The sequence below is a fragment of the Harmonia axyridis genome, chromosome 7, assembly GCF_914767665.1.
Source record: "Harmonia axyridis chromosome 7, icHarAxyr1.1, whole genome shotgun sequence".
Taxonomy (NCBI): Eukaryota; Metazoa; Arthropoda; class Insecta; order Coleoptera; family Coccinellidae; genus Harmonia; species Harmonia axyridis.
This window is the reverse complement of record NC_059507.1, coordinates 27,662,404-27,686,636: the sequence shown is the minus strand read 5'-3', so window position 1 is coordinate 27,686,636 and position 24,233 is coordinate 27,662,404. Positions and strand designations below refer to the sequence as shown.

At 34.4% G+C, this 24,233-nt stretch overlaps 1 protein-coding gene across 4 annotated transcripts in view; it reads left to right on the top strand.

Moving 5' to 3' along the window:
• LOC123684731 (potassium voltage-gated channel protein eag) overlaps positions 1 to 7,674 on the top strand; it is a 78,405-nt gene extending 70,731 nt beyond the window's left edge. For all 4 annotated transcript variants that reach the window (XM_045624126.1, XM_045624123.1, XM_045624125.1 and 1 more), the window contains 3 exons: positions 917 to 1,116; positions 4,000 to 4,252; positions 4,328 to 7,674. In XM_045624126.1, the coding sequence (XP_045480082.1) occupies positions 917 to 1,116; positions 4,000 to 4,252; positions 4,328 to 5,634 (1,760 nt within the window). In that variant the 3' untranslated portion in view covers positions 5,635 to 7,674. The remainder of the gene's footprint in view (positions 1 to 916; positions 1,117 to 3,999; positions 4,253 to 4,327) is intronic.
• Positions 7,675 to 24,233: the final 16,559 nt, after the last annotated feature.

Here is a 24,233-nt window from a genome sequence, read left to right as displayed (position 1 = left end):
ACATCTCATTTCGAATATAACCTTTTGAATCACAATTTTATGAACCAAGTTAAGAGAATCTGAACTGAACTAAATCAGCAGCACTGACAAGTTAAGTTTACCAATGTGGGATATATTTTTTCAATGCTAATATGAAAGATAATCTTTCCTTATATTTGTAATTGTCGGCTATATGTGTATTTTTGAGATAAATATAAATTTATTTTCCAGAAAATTATAAAATTGATATTCGTTCATTATTCATTTTTATTGACTATTCCTTTTGGTTTTATTACTTTTACCAATTGGCATTAGATATTGAGTTATGAGATGAACAACTACTATCTTCCATTAAAAATAGCTTGTGAAACGAATAATTACCAAATGAATGACTTGAAATTCTGTTGAACATAATGAAAATGAAAAAATTGACTAAATAAATGTTACTCTATAGTTATTGTTGAATATTATAGATTATAATCTAACATATGTATTTGAGAGAAAAAAGTTCTTATAATATTGTTTTCATTTCATCAAGACTTCCAACAAATTCAAAATATATAAATTATCTACTCTTATGTTTCAAATAAAAAAAAACTTGGAAATATAGAATTAAAGAAAGCTTTATTTCATTTTGAAATTAAAATTTTTTTATTCATTCACTTACATAGTAAGATAATTTGAAATACTCCTTGTAAAGAAGTATATTAGTTCAATTTATGTAAGTATATAAATAACAGAACTATATTTGTAAAAATCTGTTTTTTTACCCTCATAAAATTTGCTGACAATGTTGGCTTCATAATATAATGCTGTCAATATTTCTTGAAATGTATTTAATCATGTTCTCTCTTCAATCTATATATTTTTTTCGAATAGTACTTTCCAATTATATTATCAAGTGAGAATGTGATAAAATTATGGTTCTTTCCTGCAGCCTTGCTCTACGCCACCATATTTGGCCATGTCACAACAATCATCCAGCAGATGACATCTGCTACAGCAAAATACCACGATATGCTGAACAATGTCAGGGAGTTCATGAAATTACACGAAGTTCCGAAGGCCTTATCGGAAAGAGTAATGGACTATGTGGTTTCAACGTGGGCTATGACGAAAGGCCTAGATCAGGATAAGGTACAGAAATAGAATTTTATAACTTATTTTTCGTGTCTGAGGGTGTTTTCTCGTTGAACTTGTTTACAAATGAATAACTTGAAATACTCTAGGCCCAAGAGATGAACAATAAAACGTCTGTTTTCCTTACGATGTGGGTTGTTTGTCTTCTAGAGTCATTTTATGAAATCAATAGCTTTATTCTTTTATTACTCTTTATAGGCGTACAACTTTGCTTCCGCCGTTTTTTTCCGATATTCGAGGCTTTATTGTAAAAAACTGGTTATACATTCATGATTCAAAGTATTGTCCATCACTGGCCACTGCTTTCTTCCATCTTTCGGGCAGCGTACAAATCCTGCGTTGAAAAAACTGGTCATCCATTGAAGCGATCCACGAATCGATCCAATTTTTTACTTCTTCATAAGGCCTTCATAAGTGCTGGTCAGTCAAGCCGTGTGCCATTGATCGAAACAAGTGATGGTCCGAGGGAGCAGAGTCTGGAGAATACGGCGGGTGTGGTAGGACTGTCCATTTCAACGTGTCCAAGTATGTCTTGACCATTTTATGATGTCTCTCGTTGTCTTGCGGTTGTTTGTCTTTCAGTACTCGGCTCAAACGCATCAATTACGTTCGATAACGATTGCCTGTGATTTCTTCAGTCGATTTTAACAACTCATAATACACTACGCCAAGCTGGTCACACCTAATATTGAGCATTACCTTGGAACCGTGAATATTCAGTTTGGCCGTTGACGTGGAAGCATGGCCGGAATGTTCCCATGATTTTATGCGCTTGGAATTATCGTAATGAACCCATTTTTCGTCTTCAGTTACAATGCGATGCAGAAATCCCTTCCGTATTTGCCTTGCAAGCAGATGTTCACAAGCAAACAAACACTGTTCAACATCTCTACGGCATCCAATTTCCTTGTTTCTGAATCATTCTCATGACTTTCAGGCGTTTTAAAATGGCTTGTTGCGTCACTCTAAATGATCCTGTCAATTCTTGTTGCGTTTGACATGAGTCTTGATCAAGTAATGCCTCCAATTCTGCATCTTCGAATACCTTTTCTCTTCCACCGCCATACTGGTCTTAAGGATCGCCTCTGATTGTTTCAATAGGCTTTAAAAACTCATAATACACTACGCAGAGCTGGTCCTACCAAATACTAAGCATGACCTTGGAACCGTAAATATTAAGTTTGGTCGTCGACGAGAAAGCATGGCCGGGATATCCCCATGGTTTTCTGCACTTGGGATTATCGTAATGATTAATGAACCCATTTTTCTTCTCCAGTCAGAATGCGGTGCATAAATCTCTTCCGTCTTTGCCTTGCAAGCAGCTGTTCACAAGCAAACAAACGCCGTTCAACATCTCTGGCTTCAAGTCGAACGGCACCCAATTTCCTTGTTTCTGAATCATTCCCATGACTTTCAGGTATTTAGAAATGGCTTGTAGCGTCACTCCCAATGATCCTACAAATCTTCATTGCGTTTAATACGACTCTTGATCAAATGGTGCTTCCAATTCTGCATCTTCGAAAACCTTCTCTCTTCCACCGTCATGCCAGTATTCGACGTCGAAATCACCAATCTTGAATCGTTGAAACTACTCTCGGCACGTTCTTTCACTAATAGCGGCCCCACCATAGGTATTTGAGAGCTTTCGATGAGCCTCAGCCGCAGATTATTCATATTAAAGCAGAAAATTAAAACCTCCCGCAAATAATGAGTGTTTGGCTCGTAATCGACAATAAGTTTATGATTCAGACACAAATCGACTAATATTTCAATGGCGTTATGTTAACAAATACCTAAGTTTATTGTATGACATCTACGATCTATTAATTTCGACCAGCACTTACCGCTACAACTATCTATTGCAAAATGGAGGAAGCAAAGTTGTACACCTAATATATCATGCTTTATACATTCTCCAATAGAAATTCATTATAAATGAATTTTATAGAAAAAAACAGAATTGTCTTTGTTTTATTCCAAAAAATTAGGTGTTAAGAACTTTCTGCAATGAAGAACTTTTTAAAATGAATGATAGTGAAAACCTCATATAAATCGATGGTCTCTAGCCTAAGCAAACTAATTTTTGAACTGATCTTGAAACGGTATAAACCTCTTAAAAGCTTCGACTTCATCCAAATTCATATCTGCTTGTATCATGCCTATATCTCTGTTTATTTGAGCAGTATTCGAATGGTTTCAAGGCACTATTGTAAAAATGTGAGAGAGATATTTTGTCCGAACAATACACGTATAGAATTTTTATGAATAACTACTGATATGAAAGATTATGGTGTACAAATCGAAATATATGAGGTAGCCAGGCATCGAGCTGTATTTTTGTAGAATAATTTTCAGAAATATTTTTTTTTTTTTAAAAAGTAAAACTGCATGATAATAATGATATGGTAGCAAAATATTGTCAACAAAAGGTCTGACAATATATTAAAATTATTTCATTATTTCAAATCGACAAAATAAACTAAATCACATATCATGTTCAAACTTCGTTTTAATATAAATCACATTTGTGCTAAGAATCAAAAAATTTTATCGACAATACTTTTGAGCGTGCTTTTTGAATGATCAGTTTTCATTACTCACTTCATGGAATTTATGGAAGGCAAGAAATCCTTTATATCCACATCTAACTCATGAGATCGTAAAAATCTACATCCAATGAATATAAGTTTCAAATTTTCAATTCATGCGTGGTTGGGGTTTATTTTTGAAACCCCTGATATCCACATCGAACTTGTGAGATCGTAAAAATCTACATCCGATGAATAAAAGGTCCAATTCATGAGTGATTTCGGTTTATTTTTGAAAGAGGAAAAATATTCCATTCAATTCAGCAATCTCCCATTGAACTTTTATCCTCAGGTGCTGAACTTCTGCCCAAAGGACATGAAAGCTGACATTTGCGTTCATTTGAACAGAAAAGTTTTCAATGAACATCCAGCTTTTCGACTCGCATCAGACGGTTGTCTCAGAGCTCTGGCGATGCATTTCACTATGTCACATTCTGCTCCGGGTGATCTCCTCTACCACACAGGGGAATCGATTGATTCTCTCTGTTTTATCGTCACAGGATCCTTGGAAGTTATACAAGACGATGAAGTTGTTGCGATATTAGGTGAGGCACATTTATCAAACACTCTGAAGTTCGTAAGAAGAAGATAACTACTTAAACATATTATTTTCCTTTCAGGTAAAGGTGATGTGTTTGGTGACTCTTTCTGGAAAGATAACGCTGTCGGGCAATCGGCCGCAAACGTTCGTGCTTTAACCTATTGTGATTTACACACTATTAAAAGAGATAAACTCTTAGAAGTTTTAGATTTTTATCAAGCTTTCGCTAATAGTTTCGCAAGGAATTTAATACTCACCTATAATTTAAGACATCGCCTTATATTTAGGAAAGTAGCTGATGTGAAAAGAGAAAAAGAATTAGCTGAACGAAGAAAAAATGAACCTCAGCTAGACCAAAGTCAAGATCACCTAGTCAGGAAGATTTTTTCCAAATTTAGACGGGATAGGTCTCAGCATCAGTCAAATTCACAACAGTCTTCAGATGTTGAGAAAGGAGATGAAACCGATAAAATGAATACGAAACCAATACCTACCACCAAACTCTCTGCAGTTGCAGAGAAGAATGGTAACGGTGGAGCTGTCAAAACAACAGTTGCTAGGCCTGTAACAGGAAGACCAGCCAGTAAATGGGGAAGACTTTTAGGTTCAGCTAGTTTAGATTCTGGTTGCGAAGGAAGTAACCTACCACCACAGGGTTTCACAAGAAGTCTCAGTGCTAAAGATTCTAAAGAACGCCCCAGTTCGTCATCTTCGGGAAGTTCCGGAAGTCAATCAGCTGCTGGTAGCGGCAACAAAGTGTTTCCAAAACTGCAAAAAGTTGCTTCTACCTCCAGTCCCGGTATCACTCGACAAGATACGATAGACGAAATGGTAGAACTGGATCCACCAAAGAACCTTTCCCTCCGAAAAATGTTGAGCTACGATTGTGGCCTAAGAGATCCCTCCACAGCATCCATGTATCAAACACCACTTCCTGATCCCATTGCTCCTCCTGAATATAAGGAATTGATGACTAATCTTATGGACTTCAAAGTAGATGTTAAGTTAGAAATTCAAAAACTCAACCAGAAAATGGGAAAATTGGAGGACATGCTGAGTGAAATTATAAGGAGGCTGACACCCCCAGAAAGCAGTTCTAGTTCTCAGTCTCCTCAAGGTGATTCGGAGCCGAAAAAGTCTTCCACAATAATAATCGAACGACCTACAGATTTTTGTACGAAAACCACAGAAGGAAGTGGTTTAGGACCAGTAATACTTAGGAAGAGAAGATCGAAAAGTAGAACTAAAGGAGCTGCCCCTCAGGTTCCAACGCCTCTAGGAAGTAAAGTGACTTCACCAGAAAGCCAAGCTTCTAGTCCAACAGAATCAGGGAACATGATGGAAGAAGCTACTCCGTCCTCGAAAAAATCTATTGAATACCTTTAGCGTTTACAAGCACTGGAGTATATTGATGAAAATTGTGCTTATGAAGTTTTTTGCGTAGATGAAGAGAGTTAACGTAAGTTGTAATCTTCTTGCAATTGCCCTAGATGAATCACATCCACTCTAAAATAACTCCGTAACAACGAGAAATTAAAAAATATTCCTCTCAAGAAATAATATTATCACTTAACACAATAGAAAATAATCTAATACCCAACGATAATATACATTGAAAATAATTTGAAAATTTAAATTTTGAAATAATAATCATCTCATATCTTCGTTATCCTACAATATAATGAAAAATTGTATTAATACATTTAAGTATCGTTATTTCATATATTGTTCCATTCAAAATTTAATTGATATTGCAAACGAAAATATCTTGAGAAGAATATTCACATTACTCTTGGCAATTTTTATGTCAATTTCTAGTTGATGCTGAGCCTGCAAAAATGTCGATAACAGTTAGAAAAACTGCATTTGCATTTGCTGTAAAAATTCTCCTTCGACAATTTGAAGGTGAAGATTTTTCTTCATTGTAGCATTCAAGAAAGCTCAAATGAAATTGCTGAAGCAAATGCATTTCATATAATGGTATTTGACGTTTTTAGATTATAGGATTTTAGGGAACACAGTTAGTGAAATTTTCAAATGAGAAACCGTATTTTTTTTCACAAAATCAAAAATCTATCTTTAGAAAATCCATCGCTTTCCCACAAATATTTCTCCTCATCCTTGAGAAAATTTCTCCGAACTGAGTAAAAGGTTGTGCAAATTTATTGTAATGTTTTATATTCATGCAAAGTTGTACATATAAAATGAAAATGTAAAAATCTGTATAAATTCGAGTCGAAATGAAAGCTTCAATTGGTCCGAAAAATTGAAATTCTCATGGCTCTACTGAAATTCATTTTGTTTTCAAAACCCTCTTCAGTCAATTCGGGAAATTATAATAAACAGAAATGTGATTTAGAATTTCAATTTTTCTGATCTGAAATTAGTACTGAAATTTCGCTATGCATTTTTTTTTGAAAAGTTGACCACTTCTGCCTTTGCTCTTTCTTCGGAGCTTCAAAGAATCTAAACACGCTATGCTAAACACGGAAAACACCAATTCAATTAGGTTTTTATAACCTCTAAAGCAATGTTTGTTTTCGACACTTTATCATGGTGTTTTAAAAGCGAAACTCAAATGAAAAAGAGGTTTATATTTGAAAAAAAATAAATTGTTGATGCTAATTAGTTTTGCTTAGTGAGAATTTTATATGAAATGCAGATTTCAAATATAATAGTTTTATATTTCCGAAGATTCTATTCTGTGAATACTTTCTCTTCTTGTACATGGAAAATTTCTGATGATTTCAAATTTAAACATATCATTTAATGAAAAAATATTGGATATTGTTATTGCAAAACATTCAGAGTCTAAAGAAAACTTTGCTCCAATGCACTAAAGGTGCTCACAATCATTTAACCTATTCACATCACATCTTAACTATCTATCTTTCAACTTATAGAACATATATTTGGTGCAATAAATATCAGTGAGTTGAAGTATTAAGAATAAGTGAACTTATACGTTAACGATGAAATGTAATGTTTACTGGTTGGTACATAAAAGTTGTAATCGAACAATTTTAGATTTGTTTCACGAATTTAGTTACCGAAAAGGTTTTCAACGTTAATTTATAGAAAGCTCTCACAGGAAGATTATAAGATACTGTCATTCTTCAGATTCTCACATCTACATACCTTTTTTAAGATATTTGCAGGGAAAAGTAGCGTCAGATCAAATTTTTGAATTATGATGCAATGAAGATAAAAAAACATTTTCAAAAAAAATGTGATCAAAAGCTCAAAATTACACCTCAAAAACACCTATTCAATCATGGTTAGAGTTGATTTCTCAATTTTTTTGGGGTATATTATTCCAAAGCATCTACGGTGTTATAGGGTTTCCATAAATAGTAATTTCTTATGGTTCCCCAATTGGAGAAAATGATTCTAAAAATAGAAGGGGCAAAACAGATGAGCGTCAGATAAATTATTAGATATTAATAATGTGCTTATTATGTGATAGTGCTTTATTATGCTGGCAGACAACTGCTGGATTTGGGCAAGTGACAGATTTAAAAGAAAATCATTTTTCTATTTCTGTAAAATTTTCGGATAACGAAAGTTAAAAAAAACATATTGTAAATTTTATCAAATTTTTTCAATTCCGATCATTTCTTGATCGACCATTTTTGTTAAAAATATGATGGTACAGCATACCTGAATAGGTTTACGATTCAACATTTTAATCGTTTTCGTTAATTGAATTGATGGAACATATCTAAAGTTGTGCGTTGGGGTTTCGAAAAATCCACAGTTTTTTAGAAGCCTTTCCCTGTTTGTATTCAGACAACTAGAAATATTTCTGAATCTACTGGGGGTAGGTATTGGTAATGCAACGAAAAATCCACGTAGAAATCGAAAATATATTCTAGAATGTCTAAATATACAGGGTAGGTACTTTATTTGAAATAAGCGAGTTGATATCGATTCGATTTACAATATAAGCGGAAGTCAGAAGAACACTTTTATAGAAATAAAAGGTTATTTGACTTATACCTACATTATTATTATATAGATCCAATTCATAAGATTCGTTTGAATCGTACTGAAAATAGGAGATACATATATCTTTTTGGATCTTCATAGGAATTTTGGCGATAAAGCTTTGTAATGATTTTCGAAATGAAAAATAATATTCAACACAGACCACTAAAATTACATGAATGAAGTTATGATAGACAAAAATCGTAAGCATTGACCTTTTTGAGATTATGGAGATCTAACTTTTAATGTTTTAATTCGAACATTCGCAATTTGGTGTGTTTCCTATTTTCCTCGGTTTACGTGCGCTTATTTTTGAGGTACCTATCTGTGAGAGAACTCAATTTCCGCACAACCATAAACACATTTTCAACGTTAACGTGTTAATGTTTATATCAATTTCTGCAACTCCCTTTTACTGAACTGAAAATATATTCATCAATTTCGTTCAATTCAATTTGCTATGAACAATCTCATCTCTCGTATCTTTCCGGAAAATGTTACTGAAACAATTGAACTTGCTCATTGCAGGGGTACCAAAATATATGCAAAAATATATTAAATGATATGTCCCTAATAAAAGTCAACTTAAGTAAACGACCTATACAGGTTGACAGCAATAATGAAATGAATAAACTAACTCACTTGTAACTGAATATGGTTGACTGTATTTGTTATATTGATTATTGTTGGTTATTTTTGTGTAGATAAATTTCTGAGTGAACTTGTTTTCAATTGAAGTTAATTTAATAAACAAAGCTTTAAATCAACTAAAGTATCAATTCCCTTTCACAGAGTCCAGCAGAAAGAGTTCTCCGATTCAGGAAGCCAATAAAAACTAAAATAAAAATATTAAAAAAACTCTATGCTATAGCTTATGTTGAAATGTTGTTTTAGCTAAGGTATCACATTAACCGTAAAATTAGATGAAGTAACACTTTAACAGCAATCAAGGGTAGATAAAATGTTTTAATTTAATTAATTCCTTCTCATACATCATCCTTGATTTTCGGGGCAAAAATAAACTATCTGCTCTCAACGCTGCATCTTCTACATCTGAGGGCGAAAACTTTTATATTTGTTGACAGAGTAATTGATAACTCTAGTATCACAGTTGCGTTTTTTGTACCAAAAATGGCAAATATCTTTGAAATTTTATATTTCACCTGAATTCGAAGTATTGCACTAAATCAGTGGTGGCTCGTCATATTAAACAACCGAAGCTGTGCCTCGCATGTAAAAATTGTGTAAATATGTGTAAAGAAGATGATATTTAGATCTTATCGATTTTAAGGGTCGCTGGTCACGTGGGTCGTTGCGGCCCGGTCGCAGGTACTTTTTTGCCGGTCGCGGGAGCAGATGTGAAAATCTTTACTCTTCTCGTTGTCGGTGCGAGTGTTGCACATATGTTGTAGTTGTAGACTGGACTGAACTCATTGGACTGTCAGCAAATCCTTTCTACAGATCCCTTAGGGGTGTGGCTCTGATCATTCCAAGTTTTTAGCATTTTGGTTCGAAATTTAACTCAACTTGATTATTTTAGAGGGAATCGATAGATATCCTACAAAATTAATGAAATTTAAAATTTTTGGACACATCAATTATTTAAATATAATAGAACGATTTTAGCTAATTTCCAGTCACCGAAATATATTATTGAAATATCGATGACCATCAAAGTTCAATATAAAACGTAAAAAATAAGGAATAGAATATGTTTGATCATTGATTTGTATTATATTTAAGTGAATAAAAAATTAACACAGCAATGTGTTTATCGTTTTGGCCTCCTCATTTATTACTTAGTTTTTGTTCTTGATATAATTTTTAAAGTCTCGCAGTATTTTTTATGGTTTTTGTAGGGCTATTGACCTTCATAAAAAAGGTTAACGCTTCAAGAAATAATACCTCATGTATCTAAGCACCGAGGTGGAGCCGTTATTTATGCCTTCTTCGAGCCTCATCTGTTTTAATTAAGTTCCATCAGACGCCACTGCAATAAATAACTATATCAGTTAATAACCGTAAAAAATATAATACCATTACAAATCGATGGGGTTTTAAAAACTTAGTATTCGATTTCATTGTTCACTGAGTGAGCCTATCTCGTATCTCGATAATTTTCCATCGCGCTGCAGATAATTTCAGCCAAAATCACAACAACTTCCTGAGTTATCCTCTTCCTAAGAAAGAGCTTCCAAAGTTTTGGGACAATGTTGATTCACTTTTTTATTAGGGAATCCCAAAGAAATAATCACATGGTTAAATCCATGCGAAGAATGTTGTTAAGTTTTTGACACAAAGCGCTAAGCGTTTCACAGTCTTTTACTTACAGGGTGGTTCAAATTCGATCTCTTATGATGCAGTTGGACAAAAATGGGTAAAACAGTTTTTCGGGCTCTATTTTAAGACAGCAAAACCGAAACCGAATGTTGATATTTATTAGGGAAAATTAAACGATAGTGGAATTTTTCATTTGCATCAAATTATCATAACTTTCACATTTTTGATACTATGACTATGAAACAAAAATTATAGAAATGAAATTTTCCATGGAATCGGATGGTTTATGCTGAAAGTATCCGTTTCTCTTAAGTTTTCGAGTTTTAATACAAATTCGAAATAATAGATTACCACCAGAAGAATGAGAAGAGAACTGACGAGAAGTCAGGAGCTTTTGAGAGATTCTATATTACAGAAATATGCAATGATCAATACACGTGGTGCCCTCTATTGGTGAGAAGCAGAACTCTACAAGTAACTTTGCTGGGGTCTTTCATGTAATGGGTTGAACCATTTCAACCATCATAGATGGATAAACGTATCATGTTTTAAGCTGAATAAAGAGTATCATTATTTAATGGCAACCTCAAGTCTTAATTTTCCAATGAAAAGCTGCTTTTCACCAGAAAAAGAGGTGATAATGTTTATTTTTGAAGGATGTTACAGTTTTTCTTTCAAAACGAGGAAAACTGGCTTTCGACCCTTTGCGTTGGAACAAGGTAGGTACAAGTCTTGTGTTTTCCTGATTTTTCTTTAGAGGCAAGATGTATCTGAAAAAGAAATTTTTATTAATTCCAATTGTGTGATGAAAAAGGGGAATTCATATTTCTCGGTTCAGATAAGGCTTATTTCAATTGATGTTTCACACAAAATTTCATTGAAGACCAAATTAATGTTTTTAGAGAAATAATAATTAAATTGAAACCCCTTCCACTATCCACATACTTTCAGGACATGAGCATTATATATATTTTTCTTATCTTCACAAGGTATTAAAATTAGGAGAAATTCCAGCGAAGCTGGGTCTTGAACTCCTAGGTCCTAGATTGAAGATGATAGTATTTTAGTGGATCATACTCCCAGTACTCGAATCGTGTAGTCAATTATTTCTTCACAGATATGAGTACGATTCTGTTAAAAATTACGTAAAACCCTGGTGCAACACAGGCAACACAGCTATTATCTACCCTAGATATGGATATGCCAAGAATTTAAGGTTTTCGCATACTCAATGTTTGTCATTTATCTGGGAAAGCTGAGTTTTGTATGGCATAAATTGACTAGCAATTAGGGCTGGGAATCAAGAATGAATGATTTGAATGTTCGAATAATCATTGAATAATTATTCGAATAATTGCATTTTGCATTATTCGAATAATCATGAATATTCACTGAATAGTTGAATAATCAATGACTACTTTTCTATTCATGAATAATCAGTGAATAGTCGAGTATTCACTGAATAGTTGAATAATCAATGACTACTTTTCTATTCATGAATAATCAGTGAATAGTCGAGTATTCACTGAATAGTTGAATAATCAATGACTACTTTTCTATTCATGAATAATCAGTGAATAGTTGAGTATTCACTGATTATTCAGTGAATTGTTTTCTATTCAGTGAGTAGTTGGATATTTATGAAGTTACGAATGAAAGTTTGAATGATCACTTGACTCACTATTCAGGAATGATTAAAACAAGGTTTTGTGATTCACTTCGGACAAATCGTTTTATTATTATTAAAATTACTGGAAATTACATAATATTGAAATTGATAGATACAATTGAATTAAAATTATAAATAAACTCCTGTCAGTGTTCGGAATCCAAACAAACAAATTGTCATTCAAATTAGTACGTTGTCGTTAAGGAAATTGGCTTATTTTGATAAATAATATTATTTGAGGAACGATTTTACTATAAATTTATAGACAGAAGGAACGAGATTAATGCCGTAAGTTCGAACTTGAGGTTCAACTAATAAACACGGCTTTTTACAAAATCTGGGGAATGATACAGGATTCAAAATTACTGTTATTAACCTCTTTCCTTCTGTCTATCAATTAATACTGAAATCGTTCCTCAAATACTCTTATTTATGAAAATAAGCCAATTCCTTCAACAAGACCGTACTAATTTGAATGACAATTTATTTGTTTGGATTCCGAACACTGACAGGAGAATTAAAAATGGCGGTGTGTGACGTCACACTGATAGAGCGTATATGGCGAGAGGCAAAACACCAAAACGATTATACCACGTCGCAAAGAGTATATTCACCCATCCAAAGCTCGGATTTCATTGGTTCATTAAAACATGAGTTTAATCACTGAATATTGACTGAATATTCATTGAATAATCACTGAATAATCATTGAATAATCACTGAATAATCATTGAATAATCACTGAATAATCATTGAATAATCACTGAATAATCATTGAATAATCACTGAATAATCATTGAATAATCACTGAATAATCATTGAATAATCACTGAATAATCATTGAATAATCACTGAATAATCATTGAATAATCAACGATTAGTTGAATATTCATGACTACTCATCTGAGCATCAATATTTGTTTGAATGAATTATTCGAATAATCGAATAAATTTATGGATGAATATTCGAATAAAAAAAGGCGAAAAAGTCCCAGCCCTAGAGTACCAATATCTGATTTCATTGAAATCCATGGAATATTGTTGAAGTAAAGAATGGCATGAAATTCATATTACGAGTGTAAATTTCCAAACCTAAGACTAAAAACTTTTTTCATCACAAAGGGATTACAAGATGTTCCACTACCTTCGGTAGACCAGCAACTAAATGATTTCAGAGGAATTATAATTCAATTATTAAGATGAACCTTTATTGATAAAACCAAGTTTGTATTTTATTCATCAAATGGATAACTAACTACTTGGTGTTCATAAAGCAGGCTCGATTTGAAAGGATAATATTTATTCTGATTAAATCAGCCTATTGCAGAGCATAATTCTCTCATCTTTCGCAGACTCCTCAACTCTTTTGCCTAATAAGGGATGTGTTGCTGGAAGCTCGATATCTTCTGATTCCCCCTTTTCGTTATATTTCCTCAAATCTCTCATAGCATCGAAGTGATTTGATCGCGAGTTCAACGTAGGAGTTTCGGTATTCGACAACGTATATATTAGGGATCTCTCCCTATCCGGTTTTTCTTTGAATTATTGGCATTACTTCATGGTGACTTTCAATTCGAACATGATACTTTTAGGAATAAATACATTATGTTGTTTGGGCAGGGTTCAATCAAAATCTTTTCAGAATCTCAACAGTACTGATGAGGCGCATTTGATATTCATGACAAAATAACTTTAAGGGTTTTCCAAAAAGAAGTTTCATTTTGATGTTAATAAAAAACGAGATTATGTTGAGATGAATTAATGGTTTTTTATTTCATTTTGAAAAGGAAGATAATGATGGAAAACGTTATAAGTCAAATGACCGCCACAGTTATGGCTGTAGCACCAAAACCATTTCATGAGATAAATGACACAAGTAATTTTCTTTGTGAAAATGAGTGCTTACGCCTTTTTCGCCATACCTGGATTGAAAAGATGTAAAATAAATGAGAAATATAATAATAGTATTGGAGAACAATTCGACTATCAAGCAGGCCGCAAGCGTGACCATCCCCACTTCGCCATTTAAACTAACATATGTTAGTTGTTAATTCGATAAAGTATCACACAGGTTTTGATTGTTGCACTGTTCCACTGGACCATAATTATTCTTCGGAATAGGAAGTACTTAAAGGAACACCTTGGCAACTTGGTTTCTTCGTGAAATAAATCTTTAGATTTATAAATAATAATAGTGAATTTATAGTCCAACTAAAGAACCGAATTATCGAAAAGGTTGAAGAAATCAACAATTCACCCTATACATTGGAGAATGCCTTCAATGCCCTCACAAAAAGAGGTTATTTCCAGGAGCTCCTTCAATTGAAATTATATTTTGGTTTAGTTGAGAATTAAACGTTTCTAACTTTCTTTTTTCAGCTGATTTTCGAAATTCCTCGACCGACAGTTGTCCGAATCCTCATATTTTATCGATTGATGCAAACTTGTCAATGAAATTTGCGAGTTGGATTAAAGCATTTTTTTGAATCGGGGGTTATTAGCTCAAGAAAGTCGAATATTGAATTGGAGATTTTGTCACTTACATTTGTTTGAATACTTCGAATCTGGGAACTATATGGTACAAGCTAAACGCTACTTGTAGAATCAGATGATAGTCCATTGGATGAAGAAGAAGCGGAAATTGATTGGGATGGATTTAGCCTTCATATAAATGATTTTGTATTGGTTAAATTCATGACAAAGAAAACGGTGAAACACTTTGTGGGTCGTATAGTTGAAAGAAATAAAGAAGGCGAATATCAAATTAATTTTCTGAAACTAACACCGGGACATATTTTTTTTTTTCTCAGAACATATAGATGAAAGTTGAGTTAGCTTTGAAGATATTGCAACTAGGCTTCCACCTCCGATTAAGAAAACAGGCACTGCTAGATCAAGTGCTTTTTTTAAGTTTCGTATCGATTTCATGAATTATAATTCAGAATAAATGCCACAATTATTTTGGATGCATAGTACAGAATGAATGCATTTTTTGGGGACTTATAGAAGCAGTTTATTTCACTTGTCCACTTCTATCCAGTAATATAAGTTGCTATGTCCGCATGTGCCCCTGAAGAAGCACATGTGGACAAATAGCAGCAGTTATTATTTTCGCTTGTAGCTGGAAAAAATTTTAATATTTAAATTTCAGTATGAATGGCATAACTCACCTTCTTAGTTAAAAGAATAATTGAATGGAATCAATTTTCCAAAGATAAAATACCAATAATATGAAAAATGTCCACATGTGCCTCCCACTCCCTAAATCACAGAAAATCTACTCTTATTTCTCTCCAGCACTCTTGAGCACGAATTTAAATGAACGAACGTCATATAGTTCAATTCTGTGCATGAATGATGAGAGCTCAAAAGCTCCTTATGTCAAATCAGTCCTTCAAATTATTTTTTCCTACAACTGCTATGAAAAGTAGCGTATTCATCATAGCTTACTCAATTTCAAAACTATATGTATTGCTCATACTGTGGGAAATATTATTTCTCACGGCTATTTGCCCACACCTCGCTTGGTAGACCAATGAAATTGGGCTTTTGAGTCGTTGCTATAGAAACGCAATCAATTAGCACATACTGTCAACGAAGGCCATTTTGATTTTAATCAAGTCCATTTCATGAATTATTGAAATTTGTGCAGTTGTAGTAAAAGTATAGTGTGCAACATGTGGAGAATAGTATATTGTGCAACAAGTGGGGAAAGTCCAATTTTTCTCGCGAGTGTGACACGAGCCTAAAAGGCGAGTCCCGCAATAACACGAGTGAGAAAAGTGATGAGTGAGAAAAGGACTTTTCCTACAACTGCTATGAAAAGTATCGTATTCTTCATAGCTTACTCAATTTCAAAACTATATATTGCTCATACTGTGGGAAATATTATTTCTCACGGCACTTTGCCCACACCTCACTTGGTAGACCAATGAAATTGGGCTTTTGAGTCGTTGCTATAGAAACGCAATAAATTAGCAAATACTGTCAACGAAGGCCATTTGGATTTGAATCAAGTCCATTACTTGAATTATTGAAATTTATGCAGTTGTAGGAAAAGTATAGTGTGCAACATGTGGAGAAGACGTTTTCTCGCTCGTGTGTTTGCTTCCACACTCGCGAGAAAAGTTGGACTTTCCCCACTTGTTCCACAATATACTATATTTCCTGTATGATTACAAAGATCTATCAATAATAAACCAAAAATTGAAGTAAGTCAATAACAAAGTATCCTCTCCTAAATGTTTTTAGCCCTTTAATCGAGTCCTAGCAATATACATTCCGTTCGTTGTTGACCAAACTACCTACATAGTTGCCAAATAGGAATTTCGATATGATCCCTTCGATAATAATTTATATCGTTATGGTATCTGCTAACCAGGATCGATACGCTATTACACAGTTAATTATTCAACAGTGATAACAATACCGCCACATTTGGGAACCCGAGAAATTGCGATGCGATTGATCGAGTGCTGAACAAGCAAGGATAACAAGTCAGATCGTTAGGGATTGAGTGAACTCAAAGATGAAGTAGTTACCTTCGGGATTTTGACCGGAAATTAAATGTGCTTACGTGTAAATTCATATCAGCATTGAGTATTTTGGTTAATTATTTTGAATGATAAAGCTGTGCACTCATTCAAGGAAAACAACATTTATTATTATTTCCCTCAATATTTCCTTCTACGTTTGGAATATGTGAAATTGAAATAATGGTTGTTTTTTTCAAGGTATATATAACTTTAAATTGTCATTACTGTTCAAGATGGTGACCGATTTAACAGCTGTCAAGTGATTTATTCTCAGTTTGGTTTGGCAATTTATCATGAATAGACTCACGCCTGAACAACGCTTGCAAATAGTGCAATTTTATTTCGAAAATAATGGTTCTGTGCGGAATACGTATCGCGCACTACGTCCATTTTATTTTGTTTAGCGATGAAGCGCACTTCTGGTTAAATGGCTACGTCAACAAACAAAACTGCCGCATTCGGAGTGAAGCTAATCCTCAAGTGTATGTCGAAACTCCTTTACATCCAGAAAAACTGACTGTTTGGTGCGCTTTATGGGCTGGTGGATTCATTGGTCCGTACTTCTTCAAAAACGATGATGACCAGAACGTTACAGTCAATGGTGATCGGTATAGAGCCATGATTACTAACTTTTTCATTCCCGAATTGAACAACCATGATGTCCAGGAGCTGTGGTTCCAACAAGACGGCGCAACATGTCACAATCGATTTATTGAATGACACGTTTGGTGACCGCCTAATTTCACGTTTTGGACCTGTGAATTGGCCTCCAAGATCTTGTGATTCAACACCGCTAGACTACTTTCTGTGCGGCTATGTAAAGTCATTGGTCTATGCGGATAAGCCAAAAACCCTTGACCATTTCGAAGACACCATTCGCCGTGTTATTGCCGATATACGGCCACAAGTGTTGGAAAAAGTTATCGAAGATTGGACGTCCAGATTGAGCTACATCTGAGCCAGCCGTGGCGGTCATATGCCAGAAATCATATTTAAAATGTAATGCCACAAGATTATCTTGCGGATAAATATAATTCATGTCAATCGATTAATCCATCGTTGTTTTATTGCAATTTAATGTTCTATAGCTCTAAAAAAAACACCCTTTATTGCCCGGCCACTCGGGAATCAGAGGGAATGAGGAGGCCAACACTCCAACACACTTGCCAGAAAAGGAGCACGAACTCCTTTCATCGGCCCGGAACTTTTCTGTGGTGTACACAAATGCACCTACAAGAAAGAGTTTCAGGAATAGGAGGTAACCGAAAGAGAAAAACTCTGGCGGAATCTTCCTGGTCTGGATCACTCCAAAAAGTTTCTTCGAAACTTTGACTCTACAAGATCCAAGAAGTATCTGGATCTTAGTAAGAATATGCTACACCTCCTCACTGGATTTCTCACAGGGTATAGCCGCATTAGGAAACACCTCATGAGAAAGGATCTAACAGAAAATGACGAGTGCATATTCTGTGGGGAGGAGGAAGAAACTCCGGATCACCTAGTGGCGGAATGCCTCGCCATCGCTAGCCAACGCAAAACCTGCCTTAGACACGAAACTTATAGAAGTGAGGAATTAGCCTCCTTGAAGCCATCCAAGATATTGGAGTTCATCACAACTCTGGAACTGGAAGGCGAGCTGTAGATCACGTTATGGAGAGAATAGCTCTGATAAGGGGCACAATAGACCATTAGGTCGCAGTGAAACGTAACCTTCCTAATTAAATCTAAATCTAATCTAGGTATATACCTAGATTAGATTACTAGCAAGTAATATATATTACTTGCTAGTAACGACTTTTCAAATGCTCGGTTCCATTGCTCTGTTACTGTCCAGAATCATTCTGCGCAGTCTATACAGTGGGAAGTAATTTTGCACGTCTCATAACCGTTCTTTATAATAATACATGGTTTTTGCACATAATATGCAGAATATTTTGTTTTGAATGTAAGATGTAAGTGAATGATGATATCTATATCAGCAGTCATAGAAAAAATTCATTTTTGCTTTACTGTTGCCTTCTATTCAATAGAATATCTCAAATCATCAACTCGTTAAACTTTTTTGTCTAGACACCTAACCCTTTATGTATGAAATGAAGATGCGACCAAAGAGGCGTGTAGATCAAACAAGTTTTTTATTCGAAATATCTAGGACATACTCACTTTTCTGGAACATTCAGAAAAGCAATAATGATTTCTTTGATTCGGCTCATCCTTAATCAAGTAGAGTTGAATAATCTTATTTTTTGAAACTGTATGCTTGGAAAGTAACAGCCGACCTCCGTACAAAACATGAAATGCAAAGCATTTCGAATCTATTCATTTTAGGCCCAACATGTCTGAAAAGAATGAAGACTACTCTCTAGGCAACAAAAATAAATGGCATGCCATTTGAATGAATGGACTCATTGATATTTTTTAAAGGTCATTTTTTAAAAATTGGAGTGCCTTTCGGACCACCTGTAGAGGGATCCGTAAATTTGCAAAAGTACCAAAGATAATTAATGACAAGCGGAGTATTTTGAAAAAACCATTTCGAGTTGAGTTGAAGCCGAGAGATGTTGAACAGCGTGTGTTTGCTTGTGAACAGCTGCTTGCAAGGCAAAGACAGAAGCGATTTCTGCATCGCATTGTGACTGGAGACGAAAAATGATTTCATCACGATAATCCCAAGCGCATAAAATCAAAGGGATATCCAGGACTTGCTTCCTCGTGGACAACCAAACCGAATATTCACGGTTCAAAGGTCATGCTCAGTATTTGGTGGGAACAGCTCGGCGTAGTGTATTATGAGTTGTTAAAACCGACTTAAACAATCACAGGAGATCGTTATCGAACGCAATTAATGCGTTTGAGCCGAGCATTGAAGGACAAACGGCGAAACACAACGAGAGACATGTTTGCAGCATGACAATGCTCGACCCGATATTGCGAAAGTGGTCAAGACATACTTGAAACCGTTGAAATGGGAAGTCCTAACCCACCCGCCGTATTTTCCAGACATTTCTCAATCGGACTTTCACTTATTTCGATCAATGGCACACGACCTGGCTGACCAGTTCTTCCGATCTTATGAAGAAGTAAAAAATTGGATCGATTCGTGGATTACTTCGAAGAATGACCAGTTTTTTCAACGCAGGATCCGTACGCTGCCTGAAAGATGGGAAAAAGTGGAGGCTAGCGATGGACAATACTTTGAATCATAAATGTATAACCATTTTTGAACAATAAGGCCTTTAATTTCTGAAAAAAAGGCGGAAGCAAAATTGCACGCCCATGTAGGTATATATTCTCAAAAGTTTAAGGCGGAACAACAAAAACTGATGATTCGAGAAATACTGAACTACAGTTAATTCTTTTCATCAATTTGTATGGCTCATAAAGGAAGTCTGAGCTTCGCGTCATCGAAACAATTTGTTACGGAGCTTGTGATAACTCGCCTCTTTCATCAAACGCCGGTCTTATCTAATGAGGTTAAATAAAACCTTACGATGGCAGCCCGAAGCAATATCTTAGTAGCAAATGAGTTTCGCGTTTTGGATACCTTTCGTAACTTTCCGTTTATGTACTTGGTATAGTGGATTTATACTCACCATCTATCTCGTGTACACCAAGTGACATGGAAAATGCAATATCAGGAAGGTTCAGTTTTTTTTTGGAAAGATGCAGATAAGGGAGACTAAAATATATTGATATATCTATTCTTCTTTATCGAACTTCAGTGCTCTTGATATAAATTCAGCATCAATTTCTGGAACTGAAAACGAAAATTATGTTGAGAAAAATTAATTCAACTCTGAATGTATAAATCTATTAAAGAATTTTCATGTATCAATGTTGTCACATTGACCTCAGGAGTCTTTTTAAAAAATAATATTTAATACTTATTTGAAAAATTATAGGTGAATTTGCTCTACTCTCGGAGAGCCTGAGCGCAGTATTGAATGCACCAAACCAATCCCACAGAGATTTTAAATACAAAACAACTTAAATTTTCTTACCGTATGTCTTCTCAGAGTGTTCTCCAGCATTTTTAGGGTTACTTTCTCTGTTTTTCGTTTTTTGATTTGTTTGGAAAAAGGCATAATTCAAGAAATTTTTCACATTTGAGCATTTGTTGTAGAGTTTTACTCATTCATTCGTTTGATAAAATTCCTGGAATAAGAAAATTTGAATTGTTTATTCAATATTGAAATGAATAAATTCTCACGAATTTTTCACTAGGAAATATTTCAAATATTTTTTTTTTGAGTAGGTAACTTGAAAAAAAAGATGGGAATAGTTTTTTTTTCTCATAATATTGGCAACTGTTGGAATTAATTATGTTTCTTTCTTTCTGTTTTTAAAAAATCATTTGAAAATCCATGTCACCTGAAAAAAAGCTAGAATTCATTCTCTTGATGATGAATTTTTTCCATTGATTTATGAAACGGCGCATTGTCTTGATGAAATGGCACCTTTTTTTTATTCAAATGGTGCCGTTTTTCAACGATTTCATCTTTTAAACGATCCAATAACTCTATATAATAATCGCTGTTGATGGTCTGGCCCTTCTGGAGGAAATCAATTAATATTATACCTTGCGCATCCCAGAATATTGATGCCATAACCTTGCCAGCTGATTGTTGTGTTTCCTCGCTTTGAATTCTGTTCATCGTGTGCAGTCCACTCAGCTGACTGTCTATTGGACTCCGAAGTGAAATGATGGAACAATGTTTCATCCATTGTCACATATTGACGCAAAAATTCAGGTTTATTTCACTTAAACAGCGTCAAGCACTGCTCAGATGTTGCTTTTGATCGATTATGAGCTCGCACGGCCCCCATTTTGCACACAGCTTCCTCATGAACAAATGAGAATGTTATAATGTACAGTGCATCCCATTTTGGGTTAGACAGCCAGGTTTCTCGCTTGTTATTTGAGATAGAGCCTTGTGGTTTTCACGTTCCTGTCCTACTTTTTCGTGAAACTCAAGTTGGTCCAATCAGATTTTGCATAACTGTTTCTGTTCAAGAGATACAGGGCGATTTTGGAAATTGATACTTTTCGGACCCCTCCTTTATCTCCGAAGTTATTAGAAATAATGGTGAGGTGAAAACTACGTCTGAATCAGAATTCTGCGTAGAATCCTGTGGCGTACTCAATTTTTTTTCGGGGTATGGTTTTGAAGATTCAACACGGACCTATGTTTTTTTTAATGGAACACCCTGTATATCATTACTTTGTTGAATTCGTAATTCTTTTTCCTTCAAAATGATGTATGATACTATGTAGGTAGGATGTTCAGAAATGTTAAAAAAAACACTGAATTCAAAAACACGAATTCAACGGAGTAATGCTATACAGGGTGTTCCATTAAAAAAAATATAGGTTTGTGTTGAATCTTCAAAACCATACCCCGAAAGAAAAAAATTGAGTTCGCCACTGGATTCTACGCAAAATTCTGATTCAGATGTAGTTTTTACCTCAGCATTATTTCTAATAACTTCGGAGAATTTTAATTTGGAGAAAACCAAAATCATCAAATTTCAGATAAGGGACGGTCTTGATTTCACTGTGGACCTTTCAGACTTCAGCCTCAGGTCATCAGAGTGTGCCAGTTTTCTGGGAGTACGTGTGGACAGTGGGTTGAGATGGTCCTTCCACATTGATCACGTATGTAACAAAATAAGTAAATCCTACTTTGCTATTTCCCGCCTCAAGAGTTCACTATCATTAGATTCTCTCGTTGGGGTGTATTTTAGTAGTGTATATAGTCACCTTTGCTATAACGTGATTCTGTGGGGTTCATCCCCATATGCTGGGCGTGTATTTGTTGCACAGAAGAGAGTACTTCGTCTCATTTTCAACCTGAGTCCTCGAGACTCATGTCGCCCTATATTCAAGGAAAATAAAATATTATCATTTCCTTCTATATACATGTTCAATTGTCTAATTTATGTTCACCAAAATTTAAAAAAACTTAAAACATGTACAGATTTTCATAGCTACAATACTAGGCATGAGGATATTTTATGTATTCCCAAGCATAACACTAAAAAATATGAGTCGTCACCTACTTTCACAGGAATTAAATTGTATAATCACTTGCCTAAACATTATAAGAGACTTGGTGAAAAACAATTTAAGAAAGAAGTAAAATCAATGTTGATTGACAATTGCTTTTATAATATTCAAGAGTTCTTTACTAATTCTATCACTTAAGACTTTTTTAATACTAACTTTTGCCAACATTGTTCTCTTTATATTTTCAATATTTTGTTATTTTCTTTTTTTCTTGTTGACTATTCCTATACATTGTATGATGTCTTAAAGGAGGAATAAATTATTATTATTATTATTATTATCTCTTGAACGGAAACAGTTATGCAAAATCTGATAAGACCAACTTGAGTTTCACGAAAAAGTAGGACAGGAACGTGAAAACCGCAAGGCTCTGTCTTAAATAACAAGCGAGAAACCTGGCAGTCTCACCCAAAATGGGATGCACTGTACACGTTCAGATGATATCAATCATCAATGATGGTTGATTTTTCTGGTCTAGACCCCGGAAACTCTTCATCAAGCCAAGATTTTGCCTTAACTGTATTTTTTCCCTTCAAGAGGCAATATTTCATCAGCACACGAAATTAATTTTTTCCATCTTTTTTAAAAAAACAAAAGTACTCACAATGCAATATCTCACAAACTAATGGTCGGACTGCTGTCAAATTTTGATAGATATCGTTTGAAGGTTGGTACTAAGTAAAAATCATATAGATTTAATACTAGCACCGCCATCTGTGCATCAGACCGGGGACTTTTCAATTGGCCTAATATTTTGTGTTAAAAAATTCATAAACAATTTGCAATAATTTGCAGAGTGTTAATTAATCCTTCGGTTAATTAGTTATGAATTGAATTCTACAGTTACATGTCACTTTTTCGTATCACCTAATGAGTAAATAGAGATTAGAGACTATCGGCTTTTGAACAATTTTGGAGCTAATAACACAATCAAAATCAAACAGATCATTGTGAATAATATCTAATATTTTATACTTTGAAAAATTCAAACTCATTCTTATAGTTGCAATTTGGTTACATTATTTCAATTCAGATATAATCATGATTAGTGAATGTTGATATAATTTCTGAAATTTCCAGTTTCGGAAGTAGGTAACTACCAGTGGCGACACCAGCTTTCAAAAACAGGAGTGGCCAAGAGGGGGCCGGATTTTTTTTGGGGGGGGCAAAGTAAAGCGAAATTATAGTTCTGCTAATCTTTTATCCTTAGTATGTAAAGTTTTAGGGGGGGGGAAGCAGAATTTTAGGGGGGCCGAGCTCCCCCACTAGCGTCGCCACTGGTAACTACCGAAGATATAATTTTTATTTTTCTTTGTCAACCATGAAAATAGACTACTTTATATTCCATCTAAGGTCAAGATAATATTTTACATGAATGTAACAGTTCAGATAACACAAATCATTGATAAAATCGGTTTAAAATCGAGAGACGTGAACACGAAAGAATA